This window comes from Myotis yumanensis, unplaced genomic scaffold (genome assembly GCF_028538775.1).
Source record: "Myotis yumanensis isolate MYYU_CA2020_CCGP unplaced genomic scaffold, mMyoYum1.0.hap1 SCAF_2, whole genome shotgun sequence".
In the NCBI taxonomy this organism is placed as follows: domain Eukaryota; kingdom Metazoa; phylum Chordata; class Mammalia; order Chiroptera; family Vespertilionidae; genus Myotis; species Myotis yumanensis.
This window is the reverse complement of record NW_027223753.1, coordinates 12,929,774-12,949,437: the sequence shown is the minus strand read 5'-3', so window position 1 is coordinate 12,949,437 and position 19,664 is coordinate 12,929,774. Positions and strand designations below refer to the sequence as shown.

General features: G+C 59.5%; 1 protein-coding gene across 3 annotated transcripts in view; it reads left to right on the top strand.

The window, feature by feature from the left end:
* The window catches only part of RAP1GAP (RAP1 GTPase activating protein), a 48,235-nt gene extending 28,859 nt beyond the window's left edge, over window positions 1-19,376 (top strand). Inside the window, exons 1-19 of one of the 3 annotated variants that reach the window (XR_011470199.1) lie at window positions 4,220-4,231; window positions 4,457-4,535; window positions 4,947-5,000; window positions 6,091-6,174; window positions 6,406-6,506; window positions 6,628-6,757; window positions 7,810-7,965; window positions 8,355-8,426; window positions 9,060-9,146; window positions 9,530-9,667; window positions 11,801-11,932; window positions 13,704-13,781; window positions 14,629-14,738; window positions 15,699-15,812; window positions 17,115-17,238; window positions 18,156-18,258; window positions 18,574-18,708; window positions 18,881-18,918; window positions 19,316-19,366. Coding sequence is in view for 2 of the 3 variants with exons in the window: in XM_070404292.1 (XP_070260393.1) it covers window positions 4,128-4,231; window positions 4,457-4,535; window positions 4,947-5,000; window positions 6,091-6,174; window positions 6,406-6,506; window positions 6,628-6,757; window positions 7,810-7,965; window positions 8,355-8,426; window positions 9,060-9,146; window positions 9,530-9,667; window positions 11,801-11,932; window positions 14,629-14,738; window positions 15,699-15,812; window positions 17,115-17,238; window positions 18,156-18,258; window positions 18,605-18,708; window positions 18,881-18,889 (1,701 nt within the window). In the remaining variant the exon portion in view is untranslated. Of the gene's footprint in view, window positions 1-4,127; window positions 4,232-4,456; window positions 4,536-4,946; window positions 5,001-6,090; window positions 6,175-6,405; window positions 6,507-6,627; window positions 6,758-7,809; window positions 7,966-8,354; window positions 8,427-9,059; window positions 9,147-9,529; window positions 9,668-11,800; window positions 11,933-13,703; window positions 13,782-14,628; window positions 14,739-15,698; window positions 15,813-17,114; window positions 17,239-18,155; window positions 18,259-18,573; window positions 18,709-18,880; window positions 18,919-19,315 lie in introns of those variants that run through there. The other 2 variants (XM_070404291.1, XM_070404292.1) reach the window with 2 other exon arrangements.
* Window positions 19,377-19,664: the final 288 nt, after the last annotated feature.

Genomic DNA, 19,664 nt, shown 5'->3' with positions numbered 1-19,664 from the left:
ACCTGAAAGGCTGGGGGGGAGGGGGTAAGGGGAGAGGTAGCCTGCTTGCCCCCCATCCTCCCATGAGGAGCTGGACAGGAAGCCGGGGACTGAAGGGGATGCAAAGGAGGCTGTTGTTGGGTCTCACATTTTTCTTGGGGGCGGGGGGACTGCATATAGCCTCTCCAGGTAGGCATGTGGTTCTCTGGTTGGTGATTTGGGACCCCAACCATCCAAGAAGACTGGCAGTTGGGCCTGGGGGAGTGGGCTCAGGGCTGCAGGGGTGAGAATTAAAGGGGGTTCATGGGCATAAGCCTGATCTTTTGTCCAGGGCAGGGGTTTTCAAAAGCAAGCGTGGTCCTCAGACCAGCCCCATCAACACCACCTGGGAGCTGTGGAATGTGAATTCTTGGGCCCCCCAGACCTAGGGCATCAGAAACTCTGGGGTGGCTCGTAGCCGCCTGTGTTTAATGAGCCCCCAGGCTGTTCTCATGCACCGAGAACCACTGGTCTGGTGGTTCCTTCTGGGGGGCAGCGAGCCTCCTCCTCCCCAGGCAGGATCAGGCCCAGAAGAGGCCGCCAGCACTCAGTGAGCTAAGCCTGCTTCAGCCCCAGCCTCGTGGGGTCACCCCAAAGGAAGCCCTGCCCCACCTGCGAGATGGGGAGATGCTCCCAGCCTGGTACTGGCCAAACAAGGAGCATTCTGGGGAGGCTGGGGGTAAGGGCACGGACCCATCCCCGCTGGGCCTCGGCCCTGCTTGTGTTTTGCAGACGGAGGAGGACTACATTCCCTACCCCAGTGTCCACGAGGTAACCCGCTGGAGCCCCCCGAGCCCATCCTCGCCCCAAGCTGGAAGGCACTCACCCAGGGAGTCGGGGTGCCCCGTTCTCCGCCCTGTCAGGAGTCTAACCAGTTAGAGACTCGGTTTACAGGCCAGAGACTTCAGAGCGCATTTGAACCCAAGGCCTCTGAGCCACACATTTCAGCCTCTCTGCCAAGGTCCTGCTCCTGGCTCTCGTCCCCACCCCCATCCTTTGAGAACGGGACGTGGGGGAGGCTCCATGTGGTCTGGGACCCGTGTAGTGTCTGGGTTGTCCCTAGGTCTGAGCTGGGGTCCCTGGTGGGGAGTAGTGTGGGTGGCTCTCAACCGAGTCCCCCTTCAGGTCCTGGGGCGAGAAGGGCCCTTCCCCCTCATCCTGCTGCCCCAGTTTGGGGGCTACTGGATTGAAGGCACCAACCACGAAATCACCAGCATCCCGGAGACAGAGCCGCTGCAGTCACCCACGACCAAGGTGAAGCTGGAGTGCAACCCCACAGCCCGCATCTACCGGAAGCACTTTCTCGGCAAGGTGGGTGCTGTGAGAAGGCGGATTCTTGGCCCCCCTTCCAGCAGGTATCGGGGTCTCGGCCTGGGAGGAAGAGAACCCTCGGGTTGGGGCTGGGTGACAGTCCCAGAGCTGGAGTCTCAGGGAGCATGCATAGTGGATTCGCTCATTCATTCAACAAACACTGATTGCGAAAAGCAGTCTAACGGCGTGACAGTCCACAGCAGAGACGCCACCAGGGTCTGCGTCCTGGCTGTGCCACTTGCTGCACGGGACATCAGGCCAGCGACTCACCTCCCTGTGCCTGTTCCTCAGCTGCGGACACGGAGGTGATGGCGGTACCCACCGCAGAAGGTTGCCGCAAGGCTTTAATGGCAGGGTGCTGGTAGAGTTTAGAATGGCGTCCAGCACAGAGGGTGCTTGGCCCTGTTCACAGCACCAGGTGTGGAGCAGCAGGCAAAACCTCCGCAGGCCCTGCCCTCAGGCGGCTTGAGGTGGCAGGTGGGAAGACACAGTAATGCCATGGCGTGACCTGGATTGATGCAACCCTCACCCCAACACCAGCCCCCGAGCAGGAACCCTGCCTAGTCCCAACTTGTCAGAGTGTCACCCAGTGGGGTTCCAGGCCAGAGTGACTGGGCAAGTTTGTGGGAGCTGGAGGGGGGTCCCACACTGGGACCCTGTATGTGCCCGGTTCCACCCCAGGTGCTGTCTCTAGGTCGGTTTTATCTGAGGTGACAGGTTGTAGCGTGGCTCCAGGATCTCGAGACTGGGGTGGGAATCTGGGCTCCTTCATTTATTAATGGTGTGACCTCAGGCAAGTTATTTAACCTTCCTGAGCCTGTTTCCTTGTCTATAAAAATGAGGTAATAAAAGTACATTGAAGCCTAGAAAACCATGCCTGACACATGGTAAGTACATGATGAATGTTAGCTGTGAATATCACATCTTAATTACTCTGTGAGATCAGGACTGCCTAGTCTTTCAGAAGAGGAAACTGCTAAGAATTGAGTTAGCTCTGGCTGACCTTCCATCAAGACACGCTATGGGAACAGACAACAATATTGAACTATAATTATGTCATGCGATAAATACTGCTACAACGACAATCATACTACGGTACATGAATGTGTCAAAGTAACATGTTATAAATCTTAAAGTTATAGTTATATGTCATATTTTTAAAAGGACATGCTTTGGGAAGGGCCATGTTGCTAGGCGTGTGTGTGCGTGTGCACACGTGTGTGTTGGGAGGAGGGGTGACTCCTTGGGGAGTTAGGAGCTGTGTGACCTCAGTCTGGGCCCAAGGCATTGGCCTGGTCCTGGTTCAGGAGCCATTGCCTGGGACAAAGCCAGTACAGGGCATGGGATTCTGCCTCCAGCTGAGAGACCTGCATCCTGCCACCCACTGTCCGGAGGCTCTTAGCGGGGTCTGGCAGCTGGTGGGGCCTGGGGGACTGGGTGGGCCTAGCACCTAGTTGGCACTCAGAAAAGTTTGCCAAGGAAGGACAAGTGACAGAGCAAGTGCCTTGAGCACAGAAGGATCTGGAGAGGTACAAGTTGGGCATGATGACCAGAGTCGGGTTCACAACACAGAGCGGAGGGGACCCCGGGGGCTGGGAGAGAGCCAGGGCCACCGCCTGCCTCCAGGTGGGGTGACTGGGGAAGCACTGGGGCCTGTTCTGGCAGAGGCGGAGGTTAGGATGACTTGGGAGACTGACTTTCTGGGACCCTGAGCCCACTTTCCCACTGCGCCCCTTGGGCTCCTTGGGCTCCGGCACGGGGTCTGGGGAAACTCCCCACCGTGAGGACTTGGTGCAGCCCTCCTTGCCAAGTGCCTGCCACTCCCTCTCTGCAGATGGTGCCAAGCGCTTGGGGTTTTCCGTCACTGTGTGCCCAGGCAGGGCTGAGGGGGACTCTGCCCCAGACTCTCCCTGAGCACATCCCGGCCCCTGCCTCCTTCTCTGCCTGCCCTCTGAGCACAGGTGTTCATGTTTAAACAGGACTGACTTCCAGGATGACTCCTGGGGTGGGTGTGGCTGGGGAGCCTGCACACTCCCAGAGTCGGGGCTGGCAGGGGGAGCCCAGGCCAGGCTGGGGTGTAATCTCCCAGCACTCCTGGCCCTGGGCTTTGGGACTTTCCCCCCTGGAGGTACCATCCCGGGGCTCCTCTCTGGGGGAACTGTCCCTGCAGCAGCTTCCCCTTGTGGCCTCTGGGATATTTCTCCCATTCCTTCCCACCTGCAGCTTCTTCCGATGAGGCAGGAGGGTGGGAACCTGCCCGGTCAGCCGCCCAGTGTGTTCATGAGATGTTTCACTTCCTGTTTCCCACGGGCCCTGGCTCCAGGGGCCACAGGTTGAGCAATCAGTCAGTCAACATATTTTAATTGAGCCCCTACTGTGTGCTCAGTGCTAAGAAAGGCAGGGCTGGGACACAGATGTGGAGATACCAAATGGGGTCCTGAAACTGGTGAGAACCCAGAGAGCCGGGGTTTCTATAAATGTCCATTGAACACCTACTCTGTGCCAGGCACTTTATCCTTTCAGTCCCTGCCACCACCCCACAGTAGGAGGCCTCCCTTCTAGTTCCCAGACTAGGAAACTGAGGCACAGAAGGTGAGGTGACCTTCTCAGGCTCCCCAGCTGGCAAGTGGCCAAGTGGGACTTGAATGCAGGTCTGTCTGGTGCAGAGTCTGCCGTTAGCCGGGACACCTGCTGCTGGTGAAGGACCCCATCTAGGAGTGAGCTGGCTTTCCGGTTTGGTTCCCAGAAACCCCACGCTCAGCCTCACCCACTCCCCTGGCCTCTACCGCCCCCCACAGGAGCATTTCAATTACTACTCACTGGACGCTGCCCTGGGCCACCTTGTCTTCTCACTCAAATATGATGTCATTGGGGACCAGGAGCACCTGCGGCTGCTGCTCAGGTGAGGGTGGGGTGAGGGGCCCTGTAACAGCAGGGAGGGCTGAGGTCTTATAATCTGTCTCATTTTACCCACTCTTCTAATGGAGGCCCAGAGAGGGCCAAGGACTGGCCTGAGGTTGCACAGCATGTTAGTGCCCGAGCCAGGCCTGGGGTCTTACTTAGTGTGGAGGGGCTCCCACCTCCCTTCCCGCTGCCTAGCCTTGCACCGTGGGCTTTCTCCTCCCAGGACCAAGTGCCGGACATACCACGATGTCATCCCCATCTCCTGCCTCACCGAGTTCCCCAACGTGGTCCAGATGGCAAAGGTGAGGCCTCTGCTCCTTCATGCGGGGCCCCCTTTGCACACCCCTGGGGGGGTGCACACAGAGTGAGGGCTTAGCATGCTCTCATCTTCAGCTCCAGGTCCTAGCCCTGTGTGCTGTGGCCCCATCTCTGAGGTCCTGCCTCTCACATGTCCCGTGATGTCCATGTGCTGGGCCCGGTCCCCTGCCTGTGCGTTTCGGCACTGTTTCAGAGCACTTTCAGAAATGGGGGGCCCCAGCTCTCCACACCCCATTCTGAGCAGCAGTGAGCCCACAGTACTGCTTCCACCTTGGTTGCTCCCTCTCCTTTCTGCACCGTGCCTCCCCCGCTCCCTCCCCACTTGGCCTGGGAGGCCCAGAGGGCCCCCCCCCTCCTGTCCCCACCTCCAGGCACCCCCATATCTCCTCCTGCAGCTGGTGTGTGAAGATGTGAATGTGGATCGATTCTATCCTGTGCTCTACCCCAAGGTATGGCGGGCCTGGGCCCTGCTCACTGAAGTGGGTGGGTGAGCAGGGCACTGAGCACTTATGGGCACCTGCAGTGTGCAGGGTATTTTTCTTAAGTTTCTCTTTAATCCTCACAATAACCCTTCGAAGTCCACAGTTTATAGAAGAGGAACTGGGGCCCAGAAAGGTTCTGTGTCTTACCCAGAGGTGCACAGCAGATAATAAAGATCTGCATTTAAACCTAGTGTTGGCAGCTGGGATTGGTGGGGGTGGGGGTGGGGGTGGGGGTGGGGAGGGGCATGCTTTACCTCTGGAAACTCTCAGTGTAATTTGGGGACCCTCGCAAGGGCAACTGGTGTTCCCAAGCCAGGGGACTTCACTGGCCTTGCCTTCCGACCCCAGAGGGACCTGGTGAGAGAGAATAACGCAGGCACCTTCATCAGTGCTGCCTAGACAGCAGCTGCACTTCCGGGCGCAGTAACCATGTGGGAAAAGGGTAGGGACTTCTATCTTCAGCGAGCCAGGGGGCTTCCTGAAAGAGGTGGGCCTTGGAAAACATGTGGACCCTGTGGCTCTGACGGAATTCTAGAGCAAGATGCGGTGCCTGAGGGGTCATGTGGTCCAGGAAATGTCCCTAAAGGAAGGGGCTTCGGAAATTAGATTCCATCTCAGTTACAGAAGAGGAAACCGAGGCCCAAAGTGAGGAGGGAACTGGCTCGAGGGCCAACAGCAAGTTGGTGGGCCTTGGCCTGTTGTAGACCGATGAGGTGGGTTTACAGAGGAGCAGGGAGGGAGCTGGGTGTTGTCGCATGGAGTTGGGGTAAGGGTTTTAGGCAAAACTCAGGAGCAATGTGCTTGAGCTCTGGAGTCCAACAGACCGGAGTTCAAGTCCCAGCTCTGCCTTGCAAGCTGCTGGCCTGAGACAAGCTCTGAGCCTTGGTTTCTCCATCTGTAAAATGGGAGCGGCAGGAATGTCTGCCTCATGCATTTGTTCTGAGGATTAAATGAGACGATGCACGTGGCATACCGGCCACAGTGCTTGGCACATAGTAAGAGCAGTAAATGACAACCTGGAAAAGCAGTCTGTTCACCCCTTGTCCTCTCCCCTCAGGCCTCCCGGCTCATCGTCACCTTTGATGAACACGTCATCAGCAACAACTTCAAGTTTGGAGTCATTTATCAGAAGCTTGGGCAGGTGTGCTCACCTCCTCCTCCTCCCTGCCCTCCCCCCACGCCCCCCCCCCCCCCCACTCCCCGCCCCACCTGGCCGTGTACCTGGGACCTCAGACCTTTGCCGGGGAGAGCACCTCCCCAGGGACTCAGTTTCCCGGGGCTGCCAGAGGTCCTCCTTCCAGCCTTCTCTGGGGTGGCGGGGAGGGGCGGCCAGGTGCTGCAGCTCCATGACCTCTGCCCTCTGTGTCCCCAGACCTCCGAGGAGGAGCTCTTCAGTACCAACGAGGAAAGCCCTGCCTTCGTGGAGTTCCTCGAATTTCTTGGCCAGAAGGTCAAACTGCAGGACTTTAAGGGGTGAGCATTAGGGAGGGATAAGCAGGCTGTAATCTTGGGCAGGGAGGGAGCCCCCGTCCTGGCCCCAAGGAGGCCTGGCCGGGGCTGGAGACTGAGCCGTGGCCTGGGGGGCCTGGGGCAGGTTCCGCGGAGGCCTGGACGTGACCCACGGGCAGACGGGGACCGAGTCTGTGTACTGCAACTTTCGCAACAAGGAGATCATGTTTCACGTGTCCACCAAGCTGCCCTACACAGAAGGGGACGCTCAGCAGGTAGCCTGGGCACCCACCCACCTGCTTCCCACCTGTCCTCCTGTCCCCCACTACCTGTCCGGTCAGTGTCCACCACATCTGGCTCGGTGGGCCCTGGGATGTAGAAGATGGAAGTGATCCAGTCCCCGCTCCTTATGAGCTCTAGTTGGGGCAGGTGTCAGGGAGACAAGCTGTGAAAGCCTCAGTTTCCACATCTGTGAAATAGGATCATAACGGCACCTACCTCATAGGTGAGCGTAAAGGAAGGATACACATACAGTGGCTAGAAGAGTATCTGGTAGAGCAAAAGCTCAACCAATATGAGTATTTTTACTGGGAGTGAAGGGCATTGTGGGGTCATGTGGGGGTACTTAGACTGGCAGAGGTGAGACTCAGGAAAAGCTTTCAAGATAAAGTGCCTTTTAGGCCGTGAAGCAGCTGGGAGAAGTGAGGGGGGTGTTCCAGGTGGAGAGAATGACTTCTGTAAAGGCCTGGCTACGAGGAAGGGTAGGGCGTGTTCCGGGAGCTGAACTTAGAAATTTGTCACTTTGCCCTCAGCTGCCTGCAGGACTCTCTTCCTTAGCCCACTCCACCCCCACCCCAGGGGGAGAAAACGGAAATGTGAGAAAAGAAAGAAAATATTTATGTCTTACTTTTGCTGTCATTTTATTTTCTTTTAAGAAGATTTTTCCGTTCATTTTAGCCACGTGAATTTATACCGGGTGGAACTTGTTTGTTCAAGAGGGGCCATGTTAGGGGTATTTAGAAGAAGGGCTGAGAGGTAGGGCCTAGGGACCAGGAGCCCTGGGTTCGAGTCCCCTAACTCACTGTAGGGCCTTGCAAGTCATGTGTCTCTTGGCCTCAGTTGCCTCATCTGTCACAGGATTCCAAGAAAACGAAAATAATTTGGAGACAAGTTCCTCACCACATTTTTGGAGGGAGAAGCGAATCCTTAGATGTGTCCCCTGCCTCCCCCAGAGTTCTCCCACACCCCTGTGCCCGCCCCCCCCCGCCCCCCCCCCCGCCCAGTGGCCCCCCTGGCCAGGTTGTGAAGGCCGTGGCCCTGTGCTCAGTTGCAGCGAAAGCGGCACATCGGGAATGACATCGTCGCTGTGGTCTTCCAGGATGAGAACACGCCCTTTGTGCCTGACATGATTGCGTCCAACTTCCTGCACGCCTATGTGGTGGTGCAGGCCGAGGGCGGGGGGCCCGGCGGCCCCCTCTATAAGGTGGGTGATCTCAGGGCTTCCCAGGATGAGGCCTCAGTTTTCCCACCTGTAAACAGGAAGACTGTCCTGAGGGCTCTAAGTCCCCCCTCTTGCTCCAATGATGGAGGCTTCCCATCCTGCCCTCTCTGCTCCCCAAAGCTCCCCTCTCAAAGAGGCCGGTGAGCCTCCTCCCCCTTCATCATCCCCGACGACTCCTGAGACCCCCTTCCCACCACTCAAATTCAGGGCCCAGGATGGGGGAGCCGAGATCCTGGGGTTCAGTCACTCTATCAGCAGCCACTGAACATCCCCCACCAAGGAGCAGGCCCTGTGCCCAGCATGGGACGGGATAGGGAGGTGAATTAAGGGCGGGCGTGGGGACCCACAGGGACTGGTGCCCTCCCTTCCAGGTCTCTGTCACGGCCAGAGATGACGTGCCCTTCTTTGGGCCCCCGCTCCCGGACCCTGCTGTGTTCAGGAAGGTGAGAGGCTGCCCAGCCCTGTCATGGGCAGGACCAAATTGGTGGGGGCTGAGAGGGGGACCCACATTCTGCCATACTAGGTCCCGAAGCCCCACTGTGTGCCAGGGCAGCTGGGCTCCCCTAGCTGTGCACCTGGGCCTGGCTTTTCTGTTTATCTTGATAAACACTGACCTTTATTTACAAAGGCACAGAACAAACTATGTCATTGTTTTACATTTTTTGCATGTTTTACGGACTCTGTGGCCCTTCCTCATTTCTGTTATCTTTTTGACAATGAGTCTTCCGTCTAAAATGTCTGGGGAGGGGGCACATGTCTCTCTCCTCCCAGCAGCCACACTTAGAGCCTTGGCTTCAGTCCCCCACAGGCTGAGGCAGTTGGGGACCCCGACCCAGCCCCTGACTGCTGTGGGTTTGCTCTCCCAAGGGGTGGGCAGCCATGAAGGGCACAGGGGCCCTCACAGGTGCCTGGGCTGGGAGCTGAGCCCAAGGAGGTGCCCTGGGGTGAAGAGGGCGACTTCTGGGCTCCAGCAGTTGGGACTCGGGGGACTCCAGCCGGGGACAGAGGGCTCAGCTCCTGTCTCTGTTCGCCTGACCCCTCTCCCCCTTTCTTTTCTCCACACGGGGGGCTCCCAGGGGCCCGAGTTCCAGGAATTTTTGCTGACAAAACTGATCAATGCGGAATATGCCTGCTACAAGGCAGAGAAGTTTGCCAAACTGGAGGTGAGGGATGGGCTGTTGGGGCTGAGTCCCTGCCCCCAGCTTGGAATTTCAGAGCTGCACCCCAAGGGCAAAGCCTGTTCTGAACTCAGCCTTGGGGAGGGCTGCCAGGGGGGGAGCAGGACTTCGGGCTGTGCACGGCTGGTCAGGGGAGAGGATGCAGGGCATTCCTGGGGATGCCCGAGGGTCGCCCGGGCGGGGCTCGGAGGTGGGCAGGCTCCGTGGGGGCGGGGACAGGCGGCCCGATCTTGGGACCTGGGAGGCCGGGCGTAGGCTTGCGGGGGCGCAGGCCCACCCCCCACTCTGTCCAAGAAGGCGGCCGGGACTCGAGTGGTGGGACCAGGGGCTGATCGCTGGGGCCCCCCTGACGCGGGCCCGGCCCCCAGGAGCGGACGCGCGTGGCCCTCCTGGAGACACTGTACGAGGACCTGCACGTGCACAGCCAGTCCATGATGGGCCTGGGCGGCGACGACGACAAGCTGGAGAACGGCGGCGGGGGCGGCGGCTTCTTCGAGTCTTTCAAGGTGAAGGGCCGGGTCTACCTGGGCTCCGAGGGCCAGGGACCTGGGTGGGGCGTGGTTCGGGGTATGGACGCGTGGCTAGAGGCGCGCTCACCGTGGAGGTGGAGTTGGGTGGGGGCGTGGTCGGGGGGTGTGGACACGTGTGGGGGCGTGGCTAGAGGCGGGCTCACCTGGGGGTGGAGTTGGGTGGGGGTGTGGCTAGAGGCGGGCTCACCGTGGGGGTGGAGTTGGGTGGGGGCGTGGTTCGGGGTATGGACACGTGTGGGGGCGTGGCTAGAGGCGGGCTCACCTGGGGGTGGAGTTGGGTGGGGGTGTGGCTAGAGGCGGGCTCACCTGGGGGTGGAGTTGGGTGGGGGCGTGGTCGGGGGTGTGGACACGTGTGGGGGTGTGGCTAGAGGCGGGCTCACGGAGGGGGTGGAGGTGGGTGGGGGAGTGGTTCCCGGTGGACTTAGAGTAAGACTTAGTGAGTTCTGTGACGGGGTGGAACTTGCAGTTGGGACTGTAAAGGGGGGGGCTGCCCAGGGAGGAGTTACTGGTTGGAGGCCAGGCTCCCTGAGGGTTGGGGTGAAGTTGGAGTGTCTGGGTGGCAATAGGGTGTCTCAGATGCCAATGTGGTGGCTGCCAGGTCAGCAGGTGAAGAGAGGAGGAGGAGGCCTCTGTCCTGATGGAAGTAAAGAAACAGGCCCTGGAGGGGCGTGTGAACCAAGTGGCCATCGGAGAGGGACCTGGCCTGTGACCCTCAGCGTGTGTGACCACCCTGCCTGTCTCTGGTTTAGTTTAGTGTTAAGAGCACAGACTCCCTGGTTCAAACCCCAGCTCTGTCACTGACCAGCTTGATCATTCCCTGAGCCTCCGTTTCTTTGTCTGGTAGGGTAATGACAACTTACACAGATGTTGACAATGATTTGTAGAGCAGTTAGATCAGTACAATAAAAGTGAATGAGCAAAATGCAAAATTCTGTCTCTCTACCTCAGCAACTGTTGTCCAAAGTGAGAGGCAGAGGGAGTTCCCTTCCTCCTCTAATAGCGCCGGGCTGCAGGTCCCCAGGGGTGGCTTCCTTGCCATTGTCTCCTCCACCCACAGGAGGAGGATGCCCACCCTCCTAGTGCCCAGCCAGGCCGGTCGGGCCACCTCATCCCAGGCCACGAAGCCGGAGCCCTGGGCTCACTTAAGGGGCTTAGCCAGCTGCCCAGGCCTGCCCTGGACTGAAGGGAACAGACTGTCTTTGAGAAAGGGGCCCAAGGAGAGGCCTGCCTCTGCCCGCTGGAGACCGGGCTGGGTGGGGTGAGCACAGGGGTGGGTGTCTCTGAGGGAGGGCTCCAGTGACCCCACATCGTGTGGGTGCTGGATGGTGGCCCTGGATTGGTCCGAGCCCACAGTTAAGGATTTGGGTTTGACATATGGACTCCAGGTGTGCTTCTGCTGGGGTTTCAGCCTGTGTGAATGGGCGTGTAGTGGTGCCTGCCTCACAGGGCGATGGCATGCGAGGGCCAATGTGGGATGCCTGGCCCCTAGTAAGCACTCAGGGTGCCCTGGCTGAGAGAAGCAGGGAGGGAGGACAAGAAGTTTTAGGAAGGCTTCCTAGCCCTGACCGGTGTGGCTCAGTGGATAGAGCGTCGGCCTGCGGACTGAAGGGTTCCAGGTTCAATTCTGGTCAAGGGCATGTACCTTGGTTGTGGGCACATACCCAGTAGGGGGTGTTCAGGAGGCAGCTGATTGATGTTTCTCTCTCATTGATGTTTCTAACTCTCCTTTCCTCTCTGTAAAAAATCAATAAAATATATATGTATATATTTTTAAAAAGAAGGCTTCCTAGAACCAAGGTTTCAGGAGGGCTCTCTGTGCACACTGGTGGCCATGACCCAGTACTTTCTTTAATACTCACCCCAACCACACGAGAGGCTCACAGGCTCGGGGTGAGTAGCTTGCATTAGGTCACCCAGTGAGTTGGTGGCAGAGCCAAGGCCCAAACTACCCTTGGCACCACGTGGACCTGACTCTGGTGTGGCCTCATGGGAAAGGACTTCTTACACTCAGAGTGGTCATTGGTGGGGAGGAACCAGGTGCCTGGGTTTCCCTGAGGAGCAGGTGTTTGAGAAACCGGTGCCTCCTCCACCCCAACCCCACCTTCACAGCGGGTCATCCGGAGCCGCAGCCAGTCCATGGATGCCATGGGACTAAGCAACAAGAAGCCCAACACCGTGTCCACCAGCCACAGCGGGAGCTTCGCACCCAACAACCCTGACCTGGCCAAGGCCGCTGGAATAGTGAGTGCCTCCCCGGGGCCTTCAGCTCTCCCCCCCCAGGGTCCTGCAGCCTCAGGGTCCTCCATCCTGGGCTCCGGACTCCGTCTAGCCATGCTCTCCATGGGGGCAAGGGCCCAGGCCATGCACTGCGGTGCCGAGAGCCTTCCGTCTCCTTCCCAGCTTCTCGGCCCTCCACTCCTCCTGGCCCCTTATTCAGGTGTGACTTCGGGTCAGCTCTGGGGCAGCCTCTGTGTCACATTCCTCATTGAACACCTACTGTCTATCGTGTGCTGGGAGTTGGGCTGCTGTGCGGGCACCTACTTGAATTTCTGGGAGCACCTACTGTGTGTCAGGCTGTGGGCATGCACTCTGTCAGGACCTGGATTTCTGTGTGAGCACCTGCTGTGTGCCTGGCTCTGGAACACTGGCGGCGACCTGGGTTGTTGTGTGGACATGGACTCTGTGAGCACCTACTGTGTGTCAGGTCCTGGGCTGCTGTATGGGCATAAACTCTGTATGCACCTACTGTGTGCCCGGCCCCGGGCTGTTGTGTGAGAACCTCTGTATGTCAGAAAATGGACCGCTGAATGAGCACATCGTGTGTGCTAAGCCTGATGTGTCAGGAAGTGAGCTGTTGTGTGAGCATTTACCCTGTGAGCACCTACTTCCGTGTGCCTGGCCCTAGGCTGCCGTGTGAGCGCCTGTGTGCCAGGGCCTATGTGGCTGTGGCTACCTAATGTGTGTCAGGAATTGTGTGGGCTTCCGTGTGAGCATCTCCGGAGTGAGTACCTACTGTGTGATTACTTACTGTCTGCCAGGCTCTGTGGGTTTCTGCTACTAATAACACTCAGGGTGGGTGCTGGGCACACAGGGTGGGCAAGGCATTCAGTTGTGGGCCTATCTGCTTCCTGCCGCCCCGTGGCCACCCCTGGCACTGCACCCACTGCTCTGCTCCCCCTCTCCATCCACCCTTCTTTATCCCTCCATCCCTCCATCCCTCATTTATTGACTGCTGCATGCCAAGCCCTGTGCTCAGTGCTGTGAGACTGTGTCACTTGTGGTGAGAGGGACCTTCCACCCCAATTCCTGCCCCACGATCTGGCCTGGCCAGGGAGCAAGTCCTCTGCTGTCCAGTGGTCACCAAGCCCACCCTCCCCCCAACCCGGATTTCCTTGCTGGAGTGGCCCCGCCTCCCTGGGTGGCTGTAGAGGGGCCCCAGAGACAGGGCCAGGCCAGCAGCACCCACCATGGCAGTAACCAGACCCATTTTTGTTTTTGTTTTTGTTTTTACACAACTCTCCCTCTCTTCATGTTGCTTCCTTTCCTTCCGCTCTCTCCTCTCTCCTCCTGCCCTTGGCCTCTCTGCACTTCTCACATGTTTATGTGTCTCCTGTCCTCTGGCACTCCCTCTCCTCCTCCTCCCTGCCATACTCCCTCCCTTGCTTTTTCCTTTTTGCCTCCCCCTTCCTTCCCATTTCTGTCTGTCTCCTCCCATCTCTGTGTCTGTCTGTCTGTATTCACTCTGTGCCCCTCTCCTGGGCTCCTATGTGTTCCTGTTTCTGTATAACCGTCCATTTGTCCATGTCTCTTGTCTCTCCCCCCACTCTCCTCTCCTTCCCTTCCCCTGCCTTTTCTTTCTGTCTCCCAATCCCCTGCCCCACTCCCTTCTTTGTTTCTCTCTGTCTTTTGCTCTTTTCCCTGTGTCACCTGTTTCCCTTCCCTCCATCTCTCTCTCTCTCTGGCCCTCTATGTCTGTCTGTCTGTCTCTGCCCCTTCCTCTGCTGCTTGCCAGTCATTGCTTATTCCCGGGAAAAGTGCGAGTAGATTCGGACGCCGGGGCAGTGCCATAGGCATAGGAACCGTGGAAGAGGTTGTCGCCCGTGGGGCCAGCGGCTCTGGAGGCTGCCTGCACGCGCTGCTCTCTGCTCGCTCTCAGGACGAAGGCCATATTGGGGATGTTGCCCTCTTCCCCTGGGACAGGTCCAAGGGCATGCAGGTCGGAGTGCTCGCAGCTCTGATGGCACCCAGCACCTGCTTGGGGCCTAGTACCTGTGCCAGAGCCAGTGCCCCCGGCCAGAGGCTCCTGGCCCTGTCCTGGCCCCTGGGGTCCTGCTCCAGTCCCTGCCAGGATCTGACACCCAAAGACCCTCTGCCCAGCCGCACGTCCCCCAATATCGCCAGTTCTGCATGAAGTTCCATCCCTCTCCTCTGACCTGGCTCCCCCTCCACACCATGAGCTGGTCTGGGGTTCCTGCCCTTCGTGCCTCCCTGGGGCCCACCTTCCTGATTTCCCCAAGGAGACGGGGGCCTGCTTCTGTGTGTGTGCAAATGGGGGTATCTGTCAACTGCTGGCCCAGAACCCCCCCAGCATGGGGTACGGGCTTGGTTGCTATACCCACTCCCCATTGACCTTAGGCTGCAGGTCCCACGAAGCCCTGGGTGGGGGGATAGCCATGGTGAGGACTGGGCCTCTCCCACCCCTGCGGAGTGGCTGCCAGCCCCCTGGGCCCCAGCCTGCAGGGTGATCTCGGGGGAGGGGGGACGGGGGGCGCTCTCTGTGCAGTGGGAGGGCTTTCTCTGGAGATGGACGTTTTCTCCTGTTCTTCCTTGCTCGTTGCCTCTGCTTCAGGGCCTGGAGCAGCAGGGCTCAGGGTGGCATGTGGGGGCACCAGGGCTCCCAGGGCAGGTGGGCACTGAGTTGGGGGCTCTCCTCGCAGTCACTGATTGTCCCCGGGAAGAGCCCCACGCGGAAGAAGTCAGGTCCGTTCGGCTCACGCCGCAGCAGCGCCATCGGCATCGAGAACATACAGGAGGTGCAGGAGAAAAGGTGGGTGGAGCGGGGCGGCCGGACGGGTCTGTCTCCTCTGACCCCCATTCAGAGCAGGCAGGAGGGAGTGCCTGCCCTCTGCCCGTCTGTCCCTCCCTGGTGACAGCTGTACACTCAAGTTCCTGCTGTGTGCCAGGCACCACGCCAGCTCGTCGCCTAACGTAAAATGCTTTCATCTGCTCAGCAGTTCTGCTGGCTCCTTGGGGTCCCACCTTGCACACCAGGATGCTGTAGGTCAGCGGGCTCGGGGCTTGCCCAGCTCACACAGCCAGTGGGGGGCAGAGCTGGGATTTTCGGCTAGTCTGTGGGGGTCTGTGAGTACATCTGTGTGGGCGGCGGTGGGCAGCAGGCCGTGTTCACAGCAAGGCAGCTCCTGGGAAGCTGAGGATAGTTCTTGGGTGTGAATCCCATCTTTACCACAATGGGGCTGTGTGACCTTGGGAAAGTCACTGCACTTCTCTGGGCCTCACTGTCCCAGTCTGAAAAACGAGGATAAGAACACAACCATCATGGGGCTGGTGCCGGGGGTGGTGCTGTGCATGTGAAGCAGGGTGGTGGGCACACGAAGGCTCAGGAATGGTGCTGGCACAGTCCTCATGGCGCGAGAGCCCAGAATCCTGCAAATCCCGGGTTCGTCTTGGCTTTGGCATGTTCTAGCTGTGATCCTGGGTAGGTTCCCTCCCATCTCTGGGCTCCAGCTTCCCGATCCAAAAGGGACAATGACAGCTGCTCCCATGGAGAGGAGGACTCGGGGGTGTCCTGTCCTATGGAGGTGCTCCCGGTACCTGCCCAGGCCTGGCCAGTTAGCCGCAAGGACTGCTCTGGGTTTGGCCCCTGAGGGTACAGGGTGCGGGGATGAGGCAGGAGGTGCCCATGACCTCTTCTCACCACCTGGGCCTCATTCTACCCTGATGCCAGGCCTGGTGCTGAATCCCCCCGCTGCCCCCGTGTGCCCCGCAGGGAGAGCCCCCCGGCCGGCCAGAAGACCCCAGACAGCGGGCACGCCTCACAGGAGCCGAAGTCAGAGAACTCCTCCACTCAGAGCTCCCCAGAGATGCCAACGACCAAGAACAGGTAGGTTGGGGCTCAGGGCTCACCGGGCCGGGGCTTGGGAGTGCTGGGCTCGTTTTTTCCATCCCCGCCTGGGCCGGGGGATGCCAGGAGCATTGGCACTGCCACACCAGGGTGCTGGGGAGGCCTGAGCACTCTCTCCGGTCCTCCTCTGACACCCACCCACCGCCACTCTGCAATACATTGGTGGCCTGGGCATGCATGGAGTGGGAACCAGGGTAACATAACCTAGTAAGCTATTTCCAGGGAGGTATGGTCAGAGGAAAACAAAGCAGGGGATGCGATGAAGAATGACTTGGGGGGGTGGGTCAGATGGGTGCTCAAGCAAGACATTGACAAAGGGTGAGGGAAGAGGGTTCCAGGTGAGAAGCACAGCCAGTGCAAAGGCCCTGAGGTGTGCTTGAAGGATGGAAGAAGGGCAGTGCATTGAGCCGAGTGACTGAGGGGCCAGGCCCACATGAAGGGTTGGGGCAAGGGCAGGAATGGAAGCAGGGAGGCCGGCAAGCAGGCTGCTCCTCCATTCAGCTCTTGTTGGCTGAGCCCTTCTTTGCTGACTCTGACTCAGCCCAGATGAAAAATCAGGCAGGTGAACAGAGAAGCAGGAGAGGGTGGCAGGGATGGTGAGAGACAAAGTGTGCCGGACCCAGAGTGGGGAGGGCCACCCCACCATGCGAGGAGGAATCAGGGAGGGCCTCCCTGAGGAGGGGGCCCTTGCTGATTTTTGAAAGATTAATTTGCTTTGGGGGATTTAAGGGGAAGAGTGAGACTCCCATCAGGAAACACAAAGGCCTGAGCAGGGAACAAAATTGGGGAGGGCTGAGAGCAGACTGTGGAGTTGGAAGCTGGGTCCCGTCGGTTCTCCCACCTGTGGCGGGGTGACTTTGGACTGTGTGCCTACCCTCTCTGTGCCTTGGTGTCTCCTCATCTGTAAGATGGGTCCAATAATGATAGCAGTGGGGCAATTCGGGTAAAAACACGTGGAACAGCCTGGCACAGAGCAAATGTGCACTACATGATAATATTATTAACAGTTATTATCAGGCACCCAGTCAAGGAAATGAGACTTCATCTGGGGCAGTGGGAGCGCTGAGAGGGTTTTGAGCAGGGGAGGGACCGACCAGATCCGCATATTAAGAAGGACAGCGGCACGAGGAGGCTCAGAGGCCTGGGGAGCTATAAAGCAACCACAAAGGCGCTGGGCGGGCTGTAGGCAGGCCTCCCTGGGCCTGGAGGGCAGAGGACCGGGGCCTTGGCCCAGGAGGGGCCCCAAGTGGGTGCTGGCTGATGGGGTGCTGTCTGTGGCAGAGCGGAGACAGCAGCCCAGAGAGCAGAAGCGCTGAAGGACTTCTCCTGCTCCTCGTCCAGCGCCAGCAGCTTCGCCAGCGTAGTGGAGGAGACGGAGGGTGTGGACGGGGACGACACAGGCCTGGTGAGAGGCCCAGGGAGTGGGGTGCTCCACAGCGGCCTGCAGTGGGGGCTCTTCGGTAGAAGCATGAGCCTGGGCGTGGCTGAGATGTGATCGGGGGACCCAGCCAGAAGGAATAATGCAGACTAACCCTCCTCTACTCTGACCTTCCGTGCTCCCCAGCACGGGGGGAGGGGGCCCACTCCTGCACCCAGAGCCCAATCTCTGAGACCTTTGAAGACCCCCGTCCCCTCCTCAGCCTCATCTCTTACCACGCTAGCAGTTCTGCACTCCTTAGCAGCCCCCCAAACATGCGAGGCTTACTCCACCCCTGGGCCTTTGCACGAGCCATTTTCTCTGGAGCACACCACTGCCTCCTCCTTCCTCCTTGTCTGGCTGAGTCCTGCTCACCCTTCTCAGCTCAGCCTCACATCGCCTCCTTTTGGAAGCCTTCCCTGATGTTCTGGTCCCTCTTTGTGCCTCACAGACCCTGGGCTTGGCCCTTAGCCCCCGTTTGTCACTCTTCATTCAGCACACCTGCACTGGGCCCCTGTTCCTTGCCGGGTCCTGTTCCAGGTGCTTCAGGTACAGCAAGGAGCGGTACAGACCGGCCCTGCCTGATGGGCCAGGTCTGGGATGATGATCATGGTCTCTTCCCAGCTGTCTCGCCTCTTAGACTTCGGTCTCCGAGGGCGGGAACCCGGCCCCATGCCTCTCGGTGGCTTGGCCCACGAGAACGTCAGTGAATGATTGTTGAATGAATGAATGGGCGTGTGCGGTGTGCGCCTGTTCCCACTCTGTCCTCCCGTGGCCTCCCTGGAGCAGACGGTGGGCCCTGTCCTCTTCGCAGGGAGGCAAAGGTGGCCTAGAGGGCAGGGGAGCCAAGCCAGTGCCAGGGCCCAGGGCTAACCCCCCTCTTACTCTCCTCCCTGCGCCCCCAGGAGAGCATGTCGTCCTCAGGGACTCCGCACAAGCGGGACTCCTTCATCTATAGCACGTGGCTGGAGGACAGCGTCAGCACCACGAGTGGGGGCAGCTCCCCAGGTACCAGGCTGGAGCAGCTTCCCCGCCAAGTAGGGCCATTCTTATGGCCGGAGGGGTCAGGGCTGGGCACTGAGGGTGGAGACCACTTCTCATCCCTCAGTGGTGGGCGTGTCACAGAGGGGTCATCATTGAGCCTAAGATGATTGGGTGGCTTGGAGGGCTGCTGGCTGCTGGAAGAGTCTTGGAGCATGATGGGGGACAAAAGAAGGGAGTGAGGGTGGGGTTCCCTGGGGGAGGGACTTGGCGGGTTGGGGAGCACCAACCAGTGCCGACCACCCATCCATACCCGTCTCCCTGGTGCCTCCCCGTGGCCAGTGAGGTGGCTCCCTCCTGCCCCCCTCTCCAGGCCCCTCGCGGTCACCCCATCCAGACGCCGGCAAGTCGGGGGACCCTGCATGTCCGGAGATCAAGATCCAGCTGGAAGCGGCTGAGCAGCACACGTCCCAGCTGGTGCGTGCAGTCCTGGGGGGAATCGGGGATGGGGACCGGACCGAGAGGTCCCCCTAGGCCGGAGGGGTTGGGCTCATCCGGGCTGGGCACAGCCAGTGACTTCTGCTTGCCTGTGTCCTCTGCTCCACGCCGGCCGTCCTGTCCCTGCCTCGCCGCCACTCTGCCTGTGCAGAGCTGTTAGCCTGGCTCCCCTCGGAGGTGACTGAGCAGGTCAGACCCTTCCCTCAGCTCTCGTTTGGTGGGGGGGAGTGGGGGAGTGGCGAGGAAGTGGGCCAATGTCTCCCTGTCCCTCTGTCCTCTCTCTCGGCTGAGAGCTTTGTGTCTGGGTTCGAATCCTCTGCCGCTCAGATACTGAGTGACTTGGGCAGGTCATTGGCCCCTCTCTGGGCCTCAGTTTCCTTATCTGTGCAATGGGGCTAACAAATGCTTCCTCACTTCTGCCCACGAGCTACTGGGAGGGTTTGATGGGAGCCTGAAAGGGACTTGGTAGCTGCTGGGAGGGGTGGGTCTGGGGGCTCCCAGTGGGGTGGGAAGACACAGAGCCTGGAGCTCCGAGGGCGGCCTGTCTCCCTGCTCCGTGGTGTCTCCATCTCCCTTTACCCCACAGATGAGGTCGAAGAAACACAAGGTGAAGATGCTGTGTCAGATCCAGGCAGATAGGACCTCTGCCCCCAAGGCCACCACCAGCCTGTGTGCTGCCCCCTGTCTCCCCAACCCTCCCCTGGGCCCACCATCTGGGCTGTCTCTGCAGGGCGGAGCCATCCAGACCTGGGAGCGGGGAAGCTGCCAGCGTCATCCTCACCCCCCGGGCTGGGGCCAGGCTGGACAGGGAGTGGTCAGTTGAAGCAAGACTCCAGGCCTGGCTCGCCCCGGCCTGGGCCCTCCATCACACTTTGGTGCCCCTCTCGACTCGGGGGGCAAGATGAGAGGGGGGACCGAGATCTCTCAGTGCGTAC